We start from the raw sequence: 19,044 nt of genomic DNA on the forward strand, positions 1-19,044 counted from the left end.
ACATGAATCAGGGTAGAATGTCACTGAACAATTAAAGGTATTGGTTAATTTACTTACAGACATGAGATTAAATGGAAAATGGAAAATTCGGAAGGTAGAGAACTGAGGACAGGGACAATGAAGAGTTAGGATGTGCAGTACCAGTGCCCTTAACCTTTGCTAAAGACCCATCAGCTAAGGTAACACTGGATGATGATAGAGACAAAGAAGAAAAAATACCTGACATTCCTGACATGTAATCTGATGCCCCTGAATCAATGATCCAGGGACGGGAAGCAACAGAAAGGCATGCAGTGGCATTGCCTGTCTTAACCAAAGTAGCAGTGGAAGTAGGCGGTGAAATCTGAAATTGGTTGTACCGGGCATACTCTTCGTCTGACATCACAATCACCTTTCCCTCAGGAGGTTGAAACTGAGGGACTGAGTCACTACTAGCAGCGGAGTTTGCAAATTGCTGCTGTCCAGGCTTCCCATGAAGCTTCCAACAAAATCTCTGAATGTGGCCAGGCTGACCACAATGATGACAAGTCCGGACAGCACCCGAACCATCCAAAGGGGCATTGGACTGCCCATAAGACTGCCTATAACTGTGGCTGTTACTTGGCTTTGGTCCTCGTCCTGTACCACCACCACCTCCACCTCCACGACCAGTCCCACGTCCACGACTTCCCCCACGGTAACCACCATCTCCACGATTACCACCACCAGCCCCAGTTTGTGAAACTAGGGCAGAACACTCAGCTGCTGGTGTGGTGTCATGAGAACTCTCACAAGATACGCGAAGAACACGAGCAAACGTATCTGTGTGAGAGGCAATATTCTCACTACCCAAAATTTGTGATCTAACAGACTCATATTCCTGCCCAAGTCCTCCCAAAAATCCCATAACCGCCAATTGTTCTCTTTGAACTTGCATTTGCTTCACATCAGACGAAATATGGAGAAGGGCATTCAATTCTTCATACATTCACTTAAAGTCAGCAAAGTACTGAGTTATAGAGCGACCCTTTCTTTCAGTTCTATAGAACTCCTATGATAATTTATAGATTCTGGACAAATTATTTTGACCAGAGTAAAGTACCCCCAAATAATCCCACAAATCCTTCACAGTTTCGATGCGGGTAACCAAATCCACAACATGATTCTCCATCGAATTCAACATCTGCCCAAGAATTTTGGCATCAACAGTTTCCCACATTGCATCATTTGGTGGTGTAGGTCCTGTCAAGTGTTGTTGCTGATTTCGGCCTGTAGAACCAGCTTCACAATTTTCCGCCATTGTTGATAATTGGTAATACCATCAAGTTTCTTCTTTGTGATTCGATTAGAAGAGGACACCACTTCAGTGACCATCGTACTGCTCTTATCTTCATCACCCATGCTGTCCTTTGAAGGAGGACTCAAAACTTCAACAAACACCAATATTAAAGAGAAAATACTGCACCCAAAAGCTTTCCACAAACACCGAAACACCTGCTGCCACAAACACCAATATAGCTGCTGCCGGCAGTAAAACCACAATAAAATCATCAAACATCAATCACAACTGCAGGAAAATACGATGGGATTGCTGCCCCCATTACTTGAATCTTCCACAAACACCAAACCAGCACTTGCAGCAATTGATTGCCAATCACACCACCATAAACATCACCATAAAGAACTCACAAATCTGCTTTGAGTTGAATAATAGTAGATTTACATGGTATAAACTCTATCCGCAGTCAACCAACACCAACAAAATTGTAGGGGTGAAAGATCACCCCCTTAAGTTTGTGAACCTCTAGTTGAGGGAACCAGAAATCGTAGAAGGGAAAGAAGCAGAAAAATTAAGAAGAAAAGAGGGGGGTGACTTGCTCAGACTTATACCAGGTCTAGGAAGTCAGCTCTGATACCATGTTAATGTACCTGCGAAAATCAGAGAAGGGGAAGGAGAGAAGAAGAAGAAGGAAGAGAAGAGTTGCAGCCTCACAATAGTCTATCGTATTCTATCAATGATAGAAGAGAAAGGGGATACAACATATAGGGATTAGGAAAAGAGGTAAAAAGACATAAGAGCCCCTCAATTGTGGAGCCTAAAGGGAGTCTCGGGATTAGGCTCTAATGCTAATCCCGAGACCCTGTTTTTGGCCCACGACTTATACTCTAACAGGTTCCTCCTCAGCTTAGTTCAGCTTCTTTTGTTACTTTGTATCAATGGGATCTTGTCCTTTTTATTCCCTAAACTTGTTAAAGAATGTAATTGAACTGAGTTTTTTTGTGAGGCATGTGTTATGGCCAAACAAACTCGAGCTACTTATTCTCTAGTTAATCAAAGAAGCAGTACCAGTTTTCATTTGTTTCATACTGATGTGTGGGGTCCTTCTCGGCGTACATCCATTTCTGGTCACTGTTGGTTTGTTACTTTCATAGATTGCCAGTCTTGTATCACTTGGGTTTATATGATGCAACATAAGAGTGAAGTATTCCATTGTTTCCAACTATTTCTGTCACACCCCAAACCACCCCCTAGGAGGATTGAGCGGGTAACCCGGATGTCAAACCACATTCGCTAAATCTCCAGGATCTAGAAGCAAACGCCACTTACAAACACACACAAGCATTCACAATATATCATTGTAAACTCAGAGTGCAGCGGAAAAACTAAAGATTTATACATAAAGGTTTCCAAGATACATTGTTCAGAAGTAGACCCCAGGACTTGACTGTACTTGTATTACATACATGACATTTTCGTAGCTTTACATCATAGACAGAATTTATACAAAAGATGTATCTGTAAGCTTTACAAAAAGAAATGCCCTTAGGCAAAAAGAATGTTTCAAGAACATCAAAATAAAGACAGCCCTCGATCAAGTCATCTCTTCCATCCCAACTCTATGCACTCGCATCAGAGGGATCACCTCCGTCGGGGTCCATACCAAGATAGTCACAATCACCATCACCATCCTGTCCGAGATGATCCTCCCATTCAGGGAGACGTCTACCTGCAAAATCATCTAAAAGAATGTTCCACGAGGGATGAGCTCCACCGAGCCCAGCAAGTAAATAATAAATCATGCATGCAGATGCAACACAACATAATGAGTCTATATGCTTGGATTCAATTTTATTACGCTAGTCCACCTAGCAACACAACTAAGTCACTAGGTATATACTACTTGCAATGACTCGGGCAACAACCTCTACGGCTTCGCTTTCTCACTTTGGTTGCGGCCTCAATCATTTGCTGGTCCGGGAGCACCAACTCCCTCCCTTGGTAGACCCCAAGATAACAATGACAACTTATCCCAGATTCTACAACTCCTCGGCTTTCAGGAGGCCATGATCACCCAACACATGCACCCCTATTGGTAAGGGCTGTAGCATAAGGGTATGTTTGACCTAACCAGATGATCTACATGGTGAGTACGAGTTGAGTGGTGTCAACTGCATCCCATTCTACGGGCTACCACACTCCCCATTTCCAAGAATGAAGTGTACAGCGCTTTCGCAGCCCATACTACGGCGCACCATACCATTCATTTCCAAGCCGACTACGACATCTAGTCTAGCAGTTCAATATCATGCAATTCATCATAATGCAGCAATTTAATCATAACACGACCATTCCACATTTACATCATTGATTTCATAATTCCAAAGCAATCTAAAAGAAATAAAAGCATTTAATTATCTTTACAGTATTCAGCAACATTACACCCACATGAATGATTCAAATCCACTCACCTTGGCTAAGGTTTACTTGCTCGAAAGGTTCTCGGCTCTCAAATGCACTCCAACATGCGTTGCCGGACAAATTGCCATGGCCAAAGGTTAATTAAAGCAAATCAAACATTAATATGTTAATAATGGAGTAAGGAGTCTAGGGGTATCCTTGGTCTAAGTCCTAGACCAAGGCTGGACCTAATTCTGTAAGGACAGCAGCACTGGTCGATCTAATAGACTAGTGGCAATCGACCAGTGAGGTTGGCAACAACAAATTGGAAGGAGATTTATGGAACTTTATATGCCTTCACACCATAGGTCTCTCAATTGATAAGTTAAGGGTCATTACATGGTTTAGTCATGGTTTTATACAAGGTGGAGCACTGGTTGATCCAATGGACCAGTGTGAATAAACCAGTCACCCAAGGTGGTAACAAAGCATGATTTTTCTCATTTGGTTTATGTAGGAGGCCTTCCATATGATGTTATGGGCCATGGAGCTGATCAAATCCATATTTGGTGCAAGTTCCTGGTAGTGGTCGATTGGTACTGGTCCTTCCAATAGACCAGTGGCAATCGACCTGTAGGGTCACATCAGGAAAACTGCAAAGGGCTTCAGGGGATGGGCATGGTACCAGAAGGTTTCTAGGTGGTACTTCAGTGGTCCCAACAGGGTTTGGGTCAGGGTATCATCCCCAACTTAGGTTAGTTGGCCAACCACCATTCCCGGGAGTCAAATTGTTTCCATTCAGTAGGTGTAGGGCTGGGGTGGCATGGGTTTCAACATGTTTCACACAAAAAGGCTTCCCACATGATGTCACAGTCCCTGGGCTAACCAGGTCTGCATCTGGTCAAAGTTTTTGGTACTGGTCGATCCAATGGACCAGTGGCAATCAACCAGTGACTGTACAGCTCGAGAATTTGAAAAGCCTGCACAGTTTGGGCGTGGTACTATGGATCTATGGCTAGCATGGATGATCAGGAAGTATAGGTAGGTTCCATCCATGATAACCAACATATCTAAAAAGAAATATTGAAAATGCATGATGATCTTGGGATTTATGGCTCACATGGCTAACATTCATGGTTGCACATATAAGAAACAACAGAAATCAACTTGGAAAGGGTTGGATTAACTCAAAACCAGTACTGTTATAAGCATAAGATCATGGAGTTGACATGTACATAAAGGGGAAAACATATCCTACACTAAGAGATACATTCAAAGCTCTATATGTACATGAAGATTGACCATCCAATGCTGGAAATGATGTTTACAGCATATAAAAACATGACAGATGGTAGGTGAAGGGTTAAGAATGATGAATCTCACTATGCATGTAAGGATCCTAGTCTTTTATACCAAAAACTCAAAGCATAACATCAAACTAGCATGGTAGATCATGGTATACCATAGGAAATGAAAGATGATAAGGTTTAGGGTCTAGGAGTGGCTAAGAACAAAGGTAATTAGGGGTTGAGAACAGTTACCTGAATAGTCCAAGCACAAGAGGTGAGCGCAGCTTCTCCTCCCAAGCTCCTCTTCTTCTTCTCTCTTCTCTTTTCTCTCTCTTTTCTCTCTCTTTGTCTCCTCCTCGCAACGAAATGAACAGGGGTATGTTTCTGATCTTAAGTTGGTTTATATAGAGGCTGCCATAGGGTCTGTTTAGCTAGGGACCACTTAGGCTAAAAACACATTCTAACTCCTATTCTAAATGCACATAGGCCAATAGGAGGGCCCCACATGATCACATTGTCGGGACAATATTCCCACAGGTCAATTTAGGCACGGGGAGGTGATTCGGGGTGCGAGACACTGGGCCCCATGCACCAGAAGTGAGATTTACACATGACAACAGTATTGGTTGATCCAATGGACCAATGGCAATGGACCAGTAGGTGAAATTCTGCTGTTTTTGCTTTTGAACCCCACAGAGGCCTATGCCATGGTTTGGATACTTACCACTCATGGTTGTTCAGCTACTAACAGTGTTCAAACATTTATAACCTCATTTCATCCAGAGTAAGGAATTTACCTTGAGCTGTGCATCAGTTGATGCAGAGAACAGCTGCATGGGGGTGGTGTCTGCCTCCAAGTTGGTATATAAGATGTTACCACTGGACTACCTTCTTCTCGGATGATTACCCGGTCAATGCACCACAGGTTGCTAGTGGATATGACCTTGGATTCTCTGGGTTCTGGACCTACATTCGGAGTTCGGGTTAGGGTTCAGGTACAAATATAACAATTTCATAAAATGGTTCAGACCCAGTATCAAACTACCATTAAAATTCTTAGGAGTGATAATGGCACTGAATACACTAAGGGTCAGTTCCAGAAATATCTAGCTGATCATGGAATCATTCACCAAATCTGCTGTGTTGACACTCCTGCCCAAAATGGAGTGGCCGAAAGAAAGAACCGCCATCTTTTGGAAGTAGCTCATGCACTCATGTTTGCTCGTAATGGTCCTTCCCAATACTGGAGTAATGCTGCCCTTACTGCTGCTACTGATAAACCAGATGCCTACTCGGGTCTTGAATGCTCGCTCTCCTATTGAGGTTTTGGAGGGGTCCTCCTCTTTTGTTGTCCTTCCTCGCACTTTTGGCTGTGTGTTATGTCTGTGACACTCATTCCCCTAGCAAATTTGAACCTCATGGTCTCCGGTGTATTTTCCTTGGGTATTCTCCCACACAGAAGGGTTATAAGTGTTACTTTCCCCCTGCTCGCCGTACTGTGGTGACTATGGATGTTGTCTTTCATGAGTCAGTTCCCTATTATTCCCCGCCACCTCTTCAAGGGGAGTGTAATAGCGAAGATGTGGCTGTCCAGGAACCTCTTCTCCCTATTTGTGTTCCTTTACCCTTACCTGTCACTGACATCCAGGAACCTCTCCTCCCTATTTGTGTTCCTTCACCTTTGCCTGTCACTGACATTTCAACACATGGGGAGCCTACTTCTCAGGTTTAAAGGCTGAGGCTGATTAATGTACCCAACCTCAAAGTTTGTCACAAAAAGCAGTCAAAGAAAAAGCAAGTTGAGATCTCCACCACAACAGCACCTGAACCTGTTCAGTTGGAATCCCCTGAGCCAGATCCAAGCTCCACTAGTAATCTCTCTTCTCCTAAACCTTCTTTTGATATTGATTTACCTATTGCACACTGTAAGGGAATTAGGTCTTGCACTCAACATCCTATATATCATGTTGTCTCTTATGATGCATTGTCCACTTCCTATCGTACCTTTGTTTCTTCCCTTTCCTTTGTTTGTATTCCACACAAGTGGCAGGAGGCCCTTGCAGATGCAAAGTAGAAAGCAACCATAGTAGAAGAAATGAAGGCTTTAAAGAAAAATAACACATGGGATATTGTAGCTCTTCCTTCAGGAAAAAAACCAGTTAGGTGCAAGTGGGTGTTTGTGGTCAAACAGAAAGTTAATGGCAGCATTAACAGATATAAGGCAAGACTTGTGGGTGGCTAAAGGGTTCAGTCAAACCTATGGGATTGATTACCAGGAAACCTTTGCCCCAGTTGCCAAGCTGAATATAGTGAGAGTTCTGGTGTCTTATGCTGTGAATCTAGGGTGGGATCTACAGCAACTTGATGTGAAGAATGCTTTCCTTCATGGATAGCTTGATGAAGAGGTGTACATGGAAGTTCCTCCTGGGTTCTGATCTGACACAATTAGTGGCAAAGTATGTAGGTTGAAGCGTGCTCTATATGGTTTCAAATAGTCCCCTAGAGCTTGGTTTGGCAAATTTCATTAGGCTATGACCTCTGTGGGGTTCAAACAGAGCAATGCTGGTCATACTTTGTTCATCAAGCGCCATGGCAACAAGGTTACAATTCTTATTGTATATGTTGACGATATAGTTTTGACTGGGAATGACAGGGAAGAAATGAATCGTCTCAAGGAGTTTCTTAGATGTGAGTTTGAGATCGAGGATCTAGGACAGCTAAGTATTTTCTTGGGATTGAAGTTGTCGGATCATCAAAAGGCATATATCTTTCCTAGAGAAAATACATCTTGGACCTTTTTATCAAAGACAGGGTTGCTGGGTTGTCAGCCTAGTGAAACCCCTTTAGAGGATAACACCAGGCTGAAGGAATGTGATGGAGAACCAGTTGACAAAGGTCGTTATCAGAGGTTGGTAGTAAAGCTGATCTACCTATCTCACACACGGCCAGACATTGCCTTTGCTGTGAGCCTGGTAAGCCAGTTCATGCATGATCCCTATTCCACTCATATGGAGGCTGTTCTTTGCATTCTTCGATACTTGAAGTCAGCACCAGGAAAGGGAATTCTCCGATCTCCACATGATCAATTTCGAGTTGAAGCCTATATGGATTTTGATTGGTCTGGCTCTTCTGATCGCAAGTCTGTAACAAGGTATTGTACTTTTGTTGGTGGCAACCTAATCACATAGCGTAGCAAGAAGCAAAATGTGGTGGCTAGATCAAGCACCGAGGCTGAATTTCGTGCAAAGGCCCAAGGTATTTGTGAGCTGTTATGGCTTCGGGGACTACTTCAAGATATTGGTGTTTCTATTTCTTTTCCCATGATGCTATACTGTGACAACAAAGCTACAATCAGCATAGTCCACAACCCAGTCCAGCATGATCGTACTATACATGTGGAGATTGACCGACATTTTATTAAAGAAAAGCTTGAGAGTGGTCTTGTTTGTATTCCCTTCGTGAAGTTTGAAGATTAGCTCGCTGATGTATTCACTAAGGGATTGAGTGGAAAACTATTTGATCCTTTTGTATCCAAGTTGGGCATGATAGATATCTATGCTCCAACTTGAGGGGGAGTGTTAAATTGTATGGTATACTGTGAGGGTATATGGGTACTTTTCTATGTATTTTTCTGTTTAATCATAGTAAAGGTACTTGTGTAATTTGCCTCTTTGAGGCCTCTATTATAAACAGAAGCTTGGGTTGTCTAATAGATCAAGCATTCATCTCTAAAACACTTCTCTCATCTTCTCACAGAAGGGAAGTGTGCTGGAGAGAATTGGCAGCAAGGTTAGAATTAGGGTTTCGGGTTTTGTGAAAGAGGAAGAAGATGGAATCTAGGGTTTAGAGTGGTCAAAAGTGGACCAGACTTGGATTGAGTTTCCCAATGGGTGTGGGGAGAATTCGATCCAAATATGGGAGGGTTTTAATGGCTGGTTAGGTCTATGTTGATTTTAGGTCTTGGGAAAATTGAAAACAAAAGAGGAAATTTGTGGTTTGGGTGTATGGAAGGTTAGAAGAAGAATGGTACGGTTTGGGGATGATTCAAACTTACTATAGTTGCAGAATATCCTTGGCAGCAGCTTGCTTGATTGTAAAACTTGAGTAAAATCAAAGCTTGAACTAAAACTTGAATGTAGAGCTTCAAAAGAACCACTCGGGCTTCACACCGTAAGGTGTCGATTGGATCAAACACCAATCCCACCAACAAGACAAAAATCTTCAATGGAGAAGAAGAGCAGCAAAAAGCTTTTCATTAATCAAAATTCGTGTTCAATACTTGCCCCCCTTACAATCTTATATAAAAGACTAAAAAATAGACTCCTACACTAAAAAGGAAAAATCTAACTCAATCATTAACCTGTTAGGTAACCTAAATTGAGTAGGAAAGTGAAATAACAAAGGAAATAGACTCAAAACATGGCTGGACCTAGAGTCCTAATCCAGCCCAACTTAAATAGTCACATGACTACTTAACCAAGTCACATGATCACTTAAGTGATCACATGACCACTAATTACATAAAAATAAAACTAAGGAATCTCGTATGCAACCTAATTACCCATATTATAGGCCCATAAAAGGGGCTATTACATAGAAAACTCATGGGATCAAAGGCCCAACATGTATATAACCCAACCCTAGACTTATTCCTAAGCAAAGAAGCCCAGTTTGGTGATGATTCATCATTTCCATTATGTTTGCTTGATATTGGTTGACAAGAAGTGATTTTTCATTAATTAAAACTAATAACTCAAGCCTCATTCTTGGAAAGCCTTTCAAAAGGGCAATGGTCACAACTAACACAATCTGCTGATCTAGGTCTCAACTCTGTGCTAGTAAATATCAAAAGTTAGTAATCATAAAAAATCACATTGAAGTTCTGGACCCTTTAGCCTTTAATGATTGTGGGGAAAATTTTGACTTGTTGCTGATAGATCAAAGAGTATAATCATCTGATCAAATGGTGTATAAGTATAACTAATAGGCATTTTCTTGCAAATAATTATTTCAAGTATAATCATCTAATGCAATGATTCATTATTAGTGTAGTTGATAGACACTCTCTGGCAGAAATTAGCCTTTACCTTTCGTCCTTGAAATAATAATTATCTTGGTTGTTGATTCCCATCCAAAGAATTCGACATTATTACAGAATAGGGTGATTCTGAAATTAAGTCTTCCCTTGTTTTTCTTGAGGAATGCTCTCTCTCACACACACACACACACACACACACACAAATTCACTCTCTCTCTCTCTCTTTCTCTCTGACACTGCATGCTACACATGCGGGTAATAGGCTAGCCGCTCTATGGTAGTCTTAACTGGGAGTGGTTTGGTCTCTGACAGAGGAATCAGCAAAAGAAAGAGCAAAGAAAGCAGCTGCTGCAGCTCGAAGATGGAGGGAGTACTCAAGGAAGGGTGCTGATAGGCCTCCCACCTTCAAACTTCCAGAGGCAATCTCCAACAAGGAATAACCCAGTCCGGGCTCATGTAATTAATCATGTAAAGCTAATTATTTGTGGAATTCTTCTAAATCCACTGTCCTGTAATTTATGTAAAATAGATGCCCATTCTAGTAATTTTGAAACTTTAAAATCAGCTTAAATGCAATGATAAAGAAAATAATAAATATACAAGAACAAGAAGGATATGGAGAATTGTAGAGGCAGTATCCAAGACTGGGAAGTACATAGTTTGCTACGTTGTTATATTATTTCATTTTGATGAGCTCTGTATTCTGTCAGTAAAAATGTTTGATTTATCTCACAGTGCCGGCAACTGCATAAGCCCATGACTTGAGATGCTCTTTCATGGCCGTTCCATCACTTAATGGAGGCATCTTCATGTGATAGAGGCTCTCAAACTTCTGAAATCAGCATGTTTTCTCCATCCTCTGAAGCCTAGGAAGGACAAACACTTGTAAACTCTCCAATCCGACCTCTCTGTAACTGAAACCCAATTCACTGAATTCCTTCCATCTGTGATTCTTCCTTTTCATACTAGGATTGCAGCAATTGTTCTCTTTCTACCCTTCCCTTCCGTGGTGACTTCAGAGAGCTCTCAAGTGCTTCCACTACGAGGGGTCTCCTGATCTGAATCAGAATCCTAGTATTTGGAGACAAAATTGGCTGTTTCAGAAGGATTGGACTTCTGGTGTTGGGTTCTTCTGTTTTTGGAGGCTCTTTGAAGTGGGTGTGAGTGTTTCCATCTCCACAGGGAGAGGAAGGAAGATGCGGCGCCGCCGAACGACGACCATGCTACCATGGGAAGCATCTTAAAATGTTTTCAAAGAAAGCAAAACCATGTTTTCAAAAAAGATCATAAATTGTTTTAAAATGCTTTCAAAAGAAAAACATAAAGAAACAACAGCTGCCTAGCGCAGTTGGTGAGCTGTGGTGTGCTTTCATGCCCATGCTCATCAGGAGGTCTCGAGTTCAAGTCTCCTGGCTGTTACCTACCCTCGTCCCCAATTCCCCCCCCCTTAAGAATAATATATAAAAAGGTCCCAATTCCAAAAAAAGAAAAACATAAAGAAAAAATCATAATAAAAAAATGTTTTCAAAAAAGAACCATGAAGAAAAGAAATATTTTCAAAAAAGAACCACGAAGGGAAAATGTTTTCCAAAAGAACCATAAACAACCATGAAAAAATGTTTTCAAAAAGAATCATGAAGAACGATGTTTTCAAGGGAAAAAATGTTTCCAAAATATATTCTGAAAAGAAAGTTTTCAAAACAAGCCTTGAAAAGTTTGGGAAACCCTGTGATGACCTAAGAGTCTTTAACGAATCCCAAACAACCACCTAAGACGTGGTTAGGCGATGCCATCTCACCACACAAGCCGTTGTTAGATGATACCACCTCGCTGCATAAAGACTTTAAGACGTGGTTAGGCGATGCCATTTTACGACATAAGGTGTGGTTAGGTAATGCCGTCTCGCCGCATAAAGACTTGAAAGACATGGTTAGGCGATGCTATCTCACCATATAAGCCGTGGTTAGACGATACCGCCTCACCGCATAAAGACTTGAAAGCCGTGGTGAGGCGATGCCATCTCACCACAGAAGTTGTGGCTAGATGATGTCGCCTCACCGCCTAAAGACTTGAAAGCCGTGGTTAGGCAATGCCATCTCACCATACAAGCCATGGTTAGATAATGCCGCCTCGCCGCCTAAAGACTTGAAAGTCGTGTTAGGCTCTGCCATCTCACCACACAAGCCGTGGTTAGATGATGCCGCCTCACCGCATAAAGACTTTAAGACGTGGTTAGGCGATGCCATCTCACCACACAAGCCATGGTTAGATGATGCGGCCTTGCCGCATAATGATTTTAAGACGTGGTTAGGCAATGCCATCTCACCACACAAGTCGTGGTTGGATGATACCTCCTTGTCGCATAAAGACTTGAAAGCTGTGGTGCCATCTCACTACACAAGCTGTGGATAGATGATACCGCATCACCGCATAAAGACTTTAAGCTGTGGTTAGGCAATACCGTCTCACCACTTAAAAACATGGTTAGGCGGCGTCGACTCATCGCAACAAAACTTTCATTTGGTGATAATATCTCGTCACAACCAAACTCCCCTAATAATTGTTGAATGATAGGTTTTTACTGAATTTGGATTTTAATATCGGTTTTACCAAGCATAGCTCTATTGTTAGTTTCCAACCGATCGATTTACTGAAAAATAGTTTTATCGTTCAAACTCATGAAGACTTACCGAACGATTTTGCTAGGAGAACGGTTTTATTGTTGAACTCCGTTACCCATGAGCAAAGTGATTACGATTCATGCTCAACCGAACAATGTTACTAGGAGAAAAGTTTTATCGTTCAATCCATGAAGATTTATCGATCGATTTTATCATTCAACTTTGTCACCCATGAGCAAAGTGACAGCAATACATGCTCCTGGTGACAAAATCAAACAATCTTTTGTCTTCGCCCTTCGGCTGTTGGCACAGGCCTCGGGCAAAGAGGGGCAAACTATAGACACTAAATTTTGTCACCACCCCCAGGAATGACGACAATTGGACAAGGATGACTGACGACGTCCCCCCACAAACACTTTCCCCATTTTCAAGCCTAGAAACACCCAGAAAGATACAAAACGAACCTAACATGAATGGCCGGTTGACTCGGACCAGTCTCTGCTAGGTTCCACCTTCTTCATCTGGTAGGAACTCAGGTGTTTCTCCTCCACCTTCCAATCCATCAAGACAATGTCCAGTAAGGTCATCCCCCAGTGTGGGCACCATGGATCTGTCAGAAGAAGTATGGAATCAACAGATGGATAGCATGCAATGAGAGATGACGGAGATGAAGCAGTTGGTTACACAGATGGTTCAAGCAATGCGAGGCCAATCCTGAGGGGACACAACACTGGCCTCTGGAGAACCAAGGATAGCCCTACAATGTCCAGGGCACCACCCAAGATTGTGAGAGAGGAAGAGGAGGGCACGATAATCAATGCCCCCCAAAATCCGCCTAAAATCGAAAGAGAACGGTAGATGAGGGAGAAAGTTGAGAAGCTCGAGATGGCGTTGAAAGGCAAAGCTGTTGAGAAACTAGAAGATGACTTGGTTTTCTTCTCAGAGGGGATGATACCATAAGATTTCAAATGGAAGCTTGATCAGTTTGACGGGACCGGAGGTCCCAAGGCTCACCTAAAAATCTTTGTTACTATGGCCAAAACTTGGAATCTCATAGAAAATCAGATGTGTCAGGCATTTCTCTATTCATTAGCCGGGTTGGTTTTGAGATGGCTTACACAACTAGACCAAACTCAGACTTGATTAGTAGTTGTGAAGGCATTCACCAAGTAGTACTCGTACAATATTGAAGTAGACATTACCCGACAAGAGTTGGAAACCCTATGGCAAGGAGCCGATGAGGGGTTCTCTAACTTTATCATGAGATTCCGTGAAAATGTGTCAAGGATGTGGAACTTCCCGACAGAGTCAGAGCAAGTAGAGATGATATTGGAGAACTTGTATGAGGAGTATCATGATCACCTCTATTGCTAGCATATCAAGACTTTTGAGGCACTCATGGCTATAGGCAAGCGCATTGAAGACAAGCTATACAAGGGAAAGCAAGCCCAAAGTTCGACTAAGGAAACTTTCAGGACTTACTCAGGCAAGAAGTCCAAAGGAGGGAAAGGAAAAGACCCAGAGGTGAATGTGATTACTACCACTCAATACACTGAAATGCAAATCTAGGCAACAACCACTCCTCCTCTGGTGATTTAGGCTGAACAGCACGCCCCTCTAAGGGAATTCACCTTTGGCAACAAGACACCCACTCACCTTTTCTTCAAGCTAAAGGAGGGAATGTTGAACGTTGTGTCACCTTAATATGTGGTTATGGCTAATCTACCCAAGTGGTACAAGCCTGAGTTGTATTGTCATTACCATAACCAGAAAGGTCATCAGACTGACAAGTGCATACTCCTCAAGGATGCTATACAAGATCTGATAGATGCAGGGAAGATTGAACTAAAGACAGGACAACAACCTAATGTAACCACCAACCCCTTACCAACCCACGGGGTGAACATATTACAAGAGGACACCCTCTATAGAGATACGACTGCTCTAATACGATCTATTGGACAAAAGAGGAAACTGATGAATGCTCAAATCTCTAGGGCTACCTTGGTTGCCCGAATGGAGGAAAGTTAGAAGAAAAAGGGAAGAAAGAATCAGCCTCTGATGATGAAGGTGTTTCCACAAGAATTGTCCCATGAGGTGGATAGACCCGACTCACCCTTCTATCACCCTAGGTCGTACAACACTACATGGGTGGATTACGAAGTGAACACTTAGATAATATTCCACGAGCCATCCAAGGAAGATGAGCTGTATTCTCCAAGATCATCCATTGGGTCTGTGAATGCTTTGGAAGAAGAGATAACGGGTTTAGACCCTACTTCCTTGATCCAACCTATAAAAGTACCCCTAAGGGAATTGAAGAGGATATGGAGGGACAAAGTGCGCCTCATGTGGCAAATGGACCTTCTCGCATAAGCAAGGGTAAACATCGGCAATTTCATGAAAGAAATACATAAGGAGGAAATGATGAAGAATCAGTCAACACCGTTCCGTGGCAAGAGCCAATATGCTTGGAAGAGAAGGGCCAAAAGGAAGATTAGGGTAATTCTAGATAGAAAGTTACTTGAAGGAGAATGGATGCAAGCAAGATATGATGAGCTTAACCTTTTGGATGAAAAAAGAATGAAGGCCATGGACAATCTCAAAAGTATCAACTTAGGATGGCAAGGGCATTCAACAAAGGAATTTGCCTGCGCAACATTAAAGTCGGAGATCTGGTTCTACGAGAGCAAAGAGCACCAATCCATGACCTAAGGGGCAAGTTCAGGCCTAATTGGAGTGGACCATATATGGTGAAGGAAATCCTTACATGACAAGTTGTCCGTCTCACAGACGTAGATGGGGAGGATCTAAAGGGCCTTGTCAACATGGACCAATCAAGAAATATTACGTGCAGACGTTTGGTTTACACAAACTACGTTTGACCTGATTCCTTTTTAAAGGATACTTAAGCAACTTGACATGCTCAAGTGCAGACTCAAGGGGCATGTCTCTCAAAATCCATTCAACTCTACCATCCAGCCTCACCATCACTCTAGTTTAAAAAAAAAAAAAAAAAAAATGGCCACTTGGCACCTTCTTGAGTATTAAAGTTGTGACTAATAGGAGCAGACTATTCCCTGAGTCTAAAAAAAAAGAGAGACCTTTTCCAGTCTACTAATGAAAGCTTGGCTGAATATAGGCATCAAGCATCCACCAAAGAAGGAAATTCTCGATGAGATACTGCGCAAATGGACCCTCAGCATGCGTGTCGATGATTCGACAGTTTTGAAAGATGTCCATCTGCAAGTTCAAGGAAGAATCATGTGTTTGGAAATTCATCATGGTTTGCTTCATCAATTACATCAGCACTAGGATTTCGAGCTGCACGTCTTCAGATTTGGGCAAGTTAAAACAACACCCACAATTGAGGAGTTTCGAGCTTGCATGCTCTCACTACCTCTAGGGAGAGTCTTTTGGCCCTCTTTGCGAAGGAATTATGAGGAAATATTGCAAATTCTTCGGTTGGACTAAGCAAGAAGTTGAAAGGGTCATGAACTATAAAAAGGTAGATATCTTGAAGGCAGCAAAGATCTTTTTTGAACAGCGAGGAGTTGAGGGAATCTAGCATAAAAACAGGAGGAATGCTTGTCTCTTCTGCATGATCATAAGATATTTCTTGTAAACTCCGAAGAGAGGGGTTCCCCCAGTGGTTGCAAGCCTCATCCAACAACTCCAAGAAGGATGTGACTTCGTCCCTACTGTGCTAGCAAAAACTTTCAAAGGTTTGAACATGATTAGTACCTCCCGGAAATACGGAACTAATAATTGCATGGGATCACCTGCAACCTTTGAAATGTGGTTGATGAGGTTACAATTAGTCAAACCCATACCTTGCATAGAGCTTCAAACGAAACACTTTCAAATCTAAAGGGAGATGGAAGAATTCTATAAAGTATGGGATTGGAAGAGATATTTGGAGGAAAGAAAAATTGAAAAGATTCAATGGGGTTGCCACTGGTGGAAAGCAGAAGCTCCAATCTTCAAGACTCAGGGTTGCAATTATGTAAGGTTAACGGGTCTAACTCATACTACCTTCTACTTGCCCTATCGTGTACCCTTGTAGTACCAATCATCTCTGAAAGCATCATCAGAAGAAGTAAGTGTTTGACCTCCGGAAAAGTTGACACCCAAAGTGGTAAACTTGTTGGACGAACTATGGTTGAAATATGTAATTTCGGGGTGACAATACTGAACTATGTGTTTCCATCCATCCATCCCCTCTTTCTATGCATGTAATGGGAAGAAATTGAATGAAAATGTCTGGAATTGTGCATTGCAAAAGTAAGATCATATCAAATAAGCATTCCAACATATAAAGTATTCCAAAATCTTCAAAAACAAAAAGAAGAAAATAAAACCATCCTAGAATATTTTAAAGAAAGAAAAAAGAAAATGTCTAATCATCATCAGAAGACAATAAAGCCTCCTTCTCCTCATCATTGAGGTCCACGATTGATGGACCAGGGTCACCTCCCAGGGATTCAACCTGCCTCCGGAGCCTCCCTATCTTCTCTTTATAGAACCGGTTGCGGTCCTCTAAGATATCATAGGATATCCTTAAGGAGCCCAACTTGCCACTTTAACAAAAAGGACTTAAGTATTTTCTCTAGAATACTAAGTCCAAATGACAAAAAGGGAAGGCATTCACCAGCTCCCGAAGCATGTCTGTACGCTTAGAGAAGATTACGTAAATGCTCCCCTGCATCCGACGCATGTCAGCATATCTCTCAGCGTCGATTTGCCATAACAAGTCCAAGTCAATACCATAAGTATATAAAAAAAATATAAAATGGATTTGAAGGATGGATGACTTACCCAGTCGAAAAGATGTGGGAGCCCTAGGGCATGATCAAGAGTCGGGCACGCTGGGAGAGCCATAGTAGAATGAGCGTCTGGCACAGAGGGCATGGTCCATCCTTGGTACCCTGGGATATGGTCATCATGCCAGCAAGCCGCAGAGCAGGAACCCTACAAGGAACAGGCCGAGAAGAGCTGGCGCCACCTATGGCGAAAATGGGTAGCCCATAAATGCTTGGAATGAGAGGACGACCGAGATACTACAAGGAAGAGAAGGATTTCTGAAACATTAGTCAATAAAAGAATGTCAAAGGATTAAAAGAATAAGAATTTACCACAAGACCCTCCGTAGTCAGGCGGATGCGGACCGTCTCCTGATAGAGGTAGGACTGGTTAGGTGAGGTAAACTCTGAAGCAGGGAGCCTTGCCCTCAGCTTTGCAAGGTTCGGGGCCAAAAGAATAAGATGCATAAGAGGAGGAGGAGGATAGGGCACCAACTTGGCGTCAAACCAGTGAAGAGTGACCCTCTCTCCTAGATATAGGGCACTGTTATTCGGGCCATCAAAAAGAATACGACTCTGGGTGAGCAGAAAGGCATAAGCATACTCATCCTTGTTGGTTGGCTCCTCATCATAAGGCTGCCACTTGATCTGAAATAAAGTATAGAGAAAGGTTAGTCATGAATAATGAACGGGCAATGAGAGGAAGGGAGGAAGAGTAATACCATTCCCATAGTCAGAGCATCCAGCTGAAGACGCAGTTGCTCCTCTAATATAACAACACCCCTCTCGGTCCTCCCTGTCTCCCATCGTGTAGCTCTTGGGAAGTGGAGAACTGCCACATTTGTCAATATGGGAGCATGGATCCCCAGTACCTCGTAACACCACACCTACCAAGGGACAATAAGAGTATAATAGAATGCCATGATAAATGCAAAAATCAAGAAAAGAAAAGAAAAAAGGCGTACCCAGAGGACATAGGCGCAGCCGGTGAGGCCAAGAACCCCTAAAGGAAGTAAGTCTAGCATCCCCAAGAAGTGGGCATATGCTGACCCTCCCCAATCAAAAGACCTCACCTAATCATAATCTATGAAGAAACGGGCGAAGGAGGTATCCATGAATCCTTGAACATCACAGAAGTGAACCTCGACAATCAGATACAGGAGAAAGCTCCTAGCAGCCTGGTCCAAGCGCTCTGGAGGGGACTCATCGGTAACATCCTTGCCCTCCCAGTACCTCGTCAAAGTAGTAAGCCGAATGGAGTGTTCTGTTACCCTAAATCCAAGGAACCTATTGATATCCCCTAGCGTCTTCGAGCAGTGCTTCCTAGACAAGCATACAGGTGTCCCACCAAAGTGCAATCCCGTGATCATGTGGAAGTCGAGAGGGGTGATGGTCACTTCCCCGGCCAGAAGATGGAAAGTATGAGTGCCTGGCCATCAATGCTCCGTAAGAGCCCACACCAGTGAGGTATCCAGCTTCAAGGCAATCAACTATGTTGTATGGCCAAACCCTGTTCGATCAACTCTCCCTCTAACTATAGGACAAAGCCGTAAGTACCACGCTCGCAGATCATCTATGCGACAATACTTCTTATAATGAGGACAGTAGAGGTCCTGGAAAAGGCAAGATAGTTTAC

General features: G+C 42.6%; 1 protein-coding gene across 2 annotated transcripts in view; it reads left to right on the plus strand.

Moving 5' to 3' along the window:
• LOC122640547 (chaperone protein dnaJ C76, chloroplastic) overlaps window positions 1-10,571 on the plus strand; it is a 64,991-nt gene extending 54,420 nt beyond the window's left edge. For both annotated transcript variants that reach the window (XM_043833770.1, XM_043833769.1), the window contains one exon: window positions 10,298-10,571. In XM_043833770.1, the coding sequence (XP_043689705.1) occupies window positions 10,298-10,425 (128 nt within the window). In that variant the 3' untranslated portion in view covers window positions 10,426-10,571. The remainder of the gene's footprint in view (window positions 1-10,297) is intronic.
• Window positions 10,572-19,044: the final 8,473 nt, after the last annotated feature.

The sequence above is a fragment of the Telopea speciosissima genome, chromosome 9 (assembly GCF_018873765.1).
Source record: "Telopea speciosissima isolate NSW1024214 ecotype Mountain lineage chromosome 9, Tspe_v1, whole genome shotgun sequence".
Lineage (NCBI taxonomy): Eukaryota > Viridiplantae > Streptophyta > Magnoliopsida > Proteales > Proteaceae > Telopea > Telopea speciosissima.